Source organism: Ipomoea triloba, chromosome 10 (assembly GCF_003576645.1).
Source record: "Ipomoea triloba cultivar NCNSP0323 chromosome 10, ASM357664v1".
NCBI lineage: Eukaryota > Viridiplantae > Streptophyta > Magnoliopsida > Solanales > Convolvulaceae > Ipomoea > Ipomoea triloba.
Window position 1 is genome coordinate 21,612,081 of NC_044925.1, and position 2,097 is coordinate 21,614,177.

The window sequence follows — 2,097 nt, forward strand, 5'->3', positions numbered from 1 at the left end:
TTGCTTGATAATTCAAAAATCTTGGTGGATGCTTCATCGGGAGGGTCATTCACGGTTTTGGAACCTACTCAAGCCGAGGAACTACTTGAAAAAATTGCGACAAATGGAACAACTTGGTATTCGGAGAAATCTTCCCAAAGGCTTGTGGGAGGATTTCATGATGTTGATCGAATATCCGCCTTGTCGGCTAAGGTGGATAATATGGCATCCATGGTTCAAAAGATAGCTCAAATCACTCTCCAAAATCAAAATATGAGCTATACTTCTACTACTCCCAATTTTTCAAGGCAAATCATGATGTGTGAATTATGTGGAGGAGAACACAATATGGGAGAATGCTTAAATGATGATATGGGTTCTCAATCTACTTTGGAGCATGTTGATTTGGTAGGATACGGTAGGCAACAACAATCATTTCAACCTCAAGGGGTCTACAATCCAAACGCACCAAGGAATCATCCCGGTTTTTCTTGGAGTAATCCGATGGGGGCTGCAAATCCCCAAAACTTTGGTAATAGAGGACCGCCACCGGGATTCCAAGGGCAGCAAAATTTTAGAGGTGGCCAACAATAACAATCCATGCCAAATCAAGGATTCCAAGCCCCGACTACTCAACCAAGGCAATCTTCAGAAAATTCACCTCCACCAAATTGGGAAGCCATGATGGAAATGATGTTTAAATCTCAAATGAAGAGTGACGAGAGGTTTAGGCAATTGACAGAGAAGTTGGATCAATTGGGTGCTCATAACAAAATGTTGGAAAGACAAATTGCAAACCAAGCTTCTACTTCTAGTACTCAAGTCACAGGTAAGTTGCCCGCTTACCCTGAAAATCCAAGGGAACATGTCAATGCCATTATAACAAGAAGTGGAAAGGAACTTGAGGAACCATCTTTCCAAATTGAAAAGCCAATGCCAAGAGGAAGGAGTAATGGAGAAATTGAAGAAGAAGTTGAAAAAGAGGAAGCTACCCCTCCCACTTCTATCCCAAATCAACGAGTTCATAACAAAGATGATGGAGTGAAGCCGGAGAGGAAATATGTACCACCTTTGCCATTTCCTCAAAAATTTCAATGTCAAGCCAAAGAGAGTAGATGGAAGAAATTCTTGAATTTGGTTGAAAATTTGAATGTGTCTATCCCTTTGCTTGATTTACTCACTCAAGTGCCTTCTTACGGCAAGTTTTTAAGGGAGATTCTCTCGAGAAAAAGAAAACTTGGTACTCAAGAGATGATTGCTATGACACAAGAGTACCGGACCCTAATACATGATGAAGGAAAGTTTCCTACCAAGCTAAGGGATCCCGGGAGTTTCACTATCCCATGTGTCATTGGAGGGTTCACCATAAATAGATCACTTTGTGATCTAGGAGCAGGTGTTAATGTAATGCCTCTATCTCTTTGCAAAAGGTTAAATTTGGGAGAGCCAAAGCCGGTTCAACTCACACTTGAATTTGCCGATCGGTCAACCAAAAGCCCTATTGGAATACTTGAGGATGTCCCGGTTCGAGTGGATAAATATTTTGTGCCTTGTGATTTTGTTGTTATGGATATTAGAGAAGATCCGTATATTCCAATCATATTAGGGCGGCCTTTCTTGGCTACAACTGGAGCTATAATTGATGCAAGGAAGGGATCAATAATTTTTGACTTTGGAGAAGAGAAAGTAGCATTTAATGTTTTTGATGAGCCTAAATCTCCTTTTGTTGAAAAATGTTATCGGGTTGATGAGGTTGGTAACAAGAGATTGGAGAAGGGTGAAGAGTTTGATGCTCTTGATGAGAGAACTTTTGATGAGCATAAAAAGTTTAAAAAAATTTTACATGAGGAAGTTGGTGATGTTGCACTTTTGGAGAAAGAATCTAAGGTGAGAAAAATTGAAGAATATGAATTTTTGTTTGAAGATGGAGGCCAAGTTCTACAAAATAAGGGTAAAGATTGGGCAAACAATTCTAAATTGAAGGCATTGATAGAAGAATACCCTATGGCTTTCAAGAGTTTTGTTGAGCGCTTCATCGAGGCTAGGAATTGGAAATGCCTCGAAAATCATCCAGGATGAACTTTGCAAAAAGGGGTCGAGCTCACGACCTTAAACGAG

General features: G+C 40.2%; 1 protein-coding gene across 1 annotated transcript; it reads left to right on the plus strand.

Annotated features, from left to right (window-relative positions):
* Positions 1-579: 579 nt before the first annotated feature.
* On the plus strand, positions 580-2,058 carry LOC116033302. The gene has a single exon (XM_031276055.1). It carries the CDS (start codon positions 580-582, stop codon positions 2,056-2,058), a length of 1,479 nt encoding a protein of 492 aa, XP_031131915.1.
* The last annotated feature ends 39 nt before the right edge of the window (positions 2,059-2,097 follow it).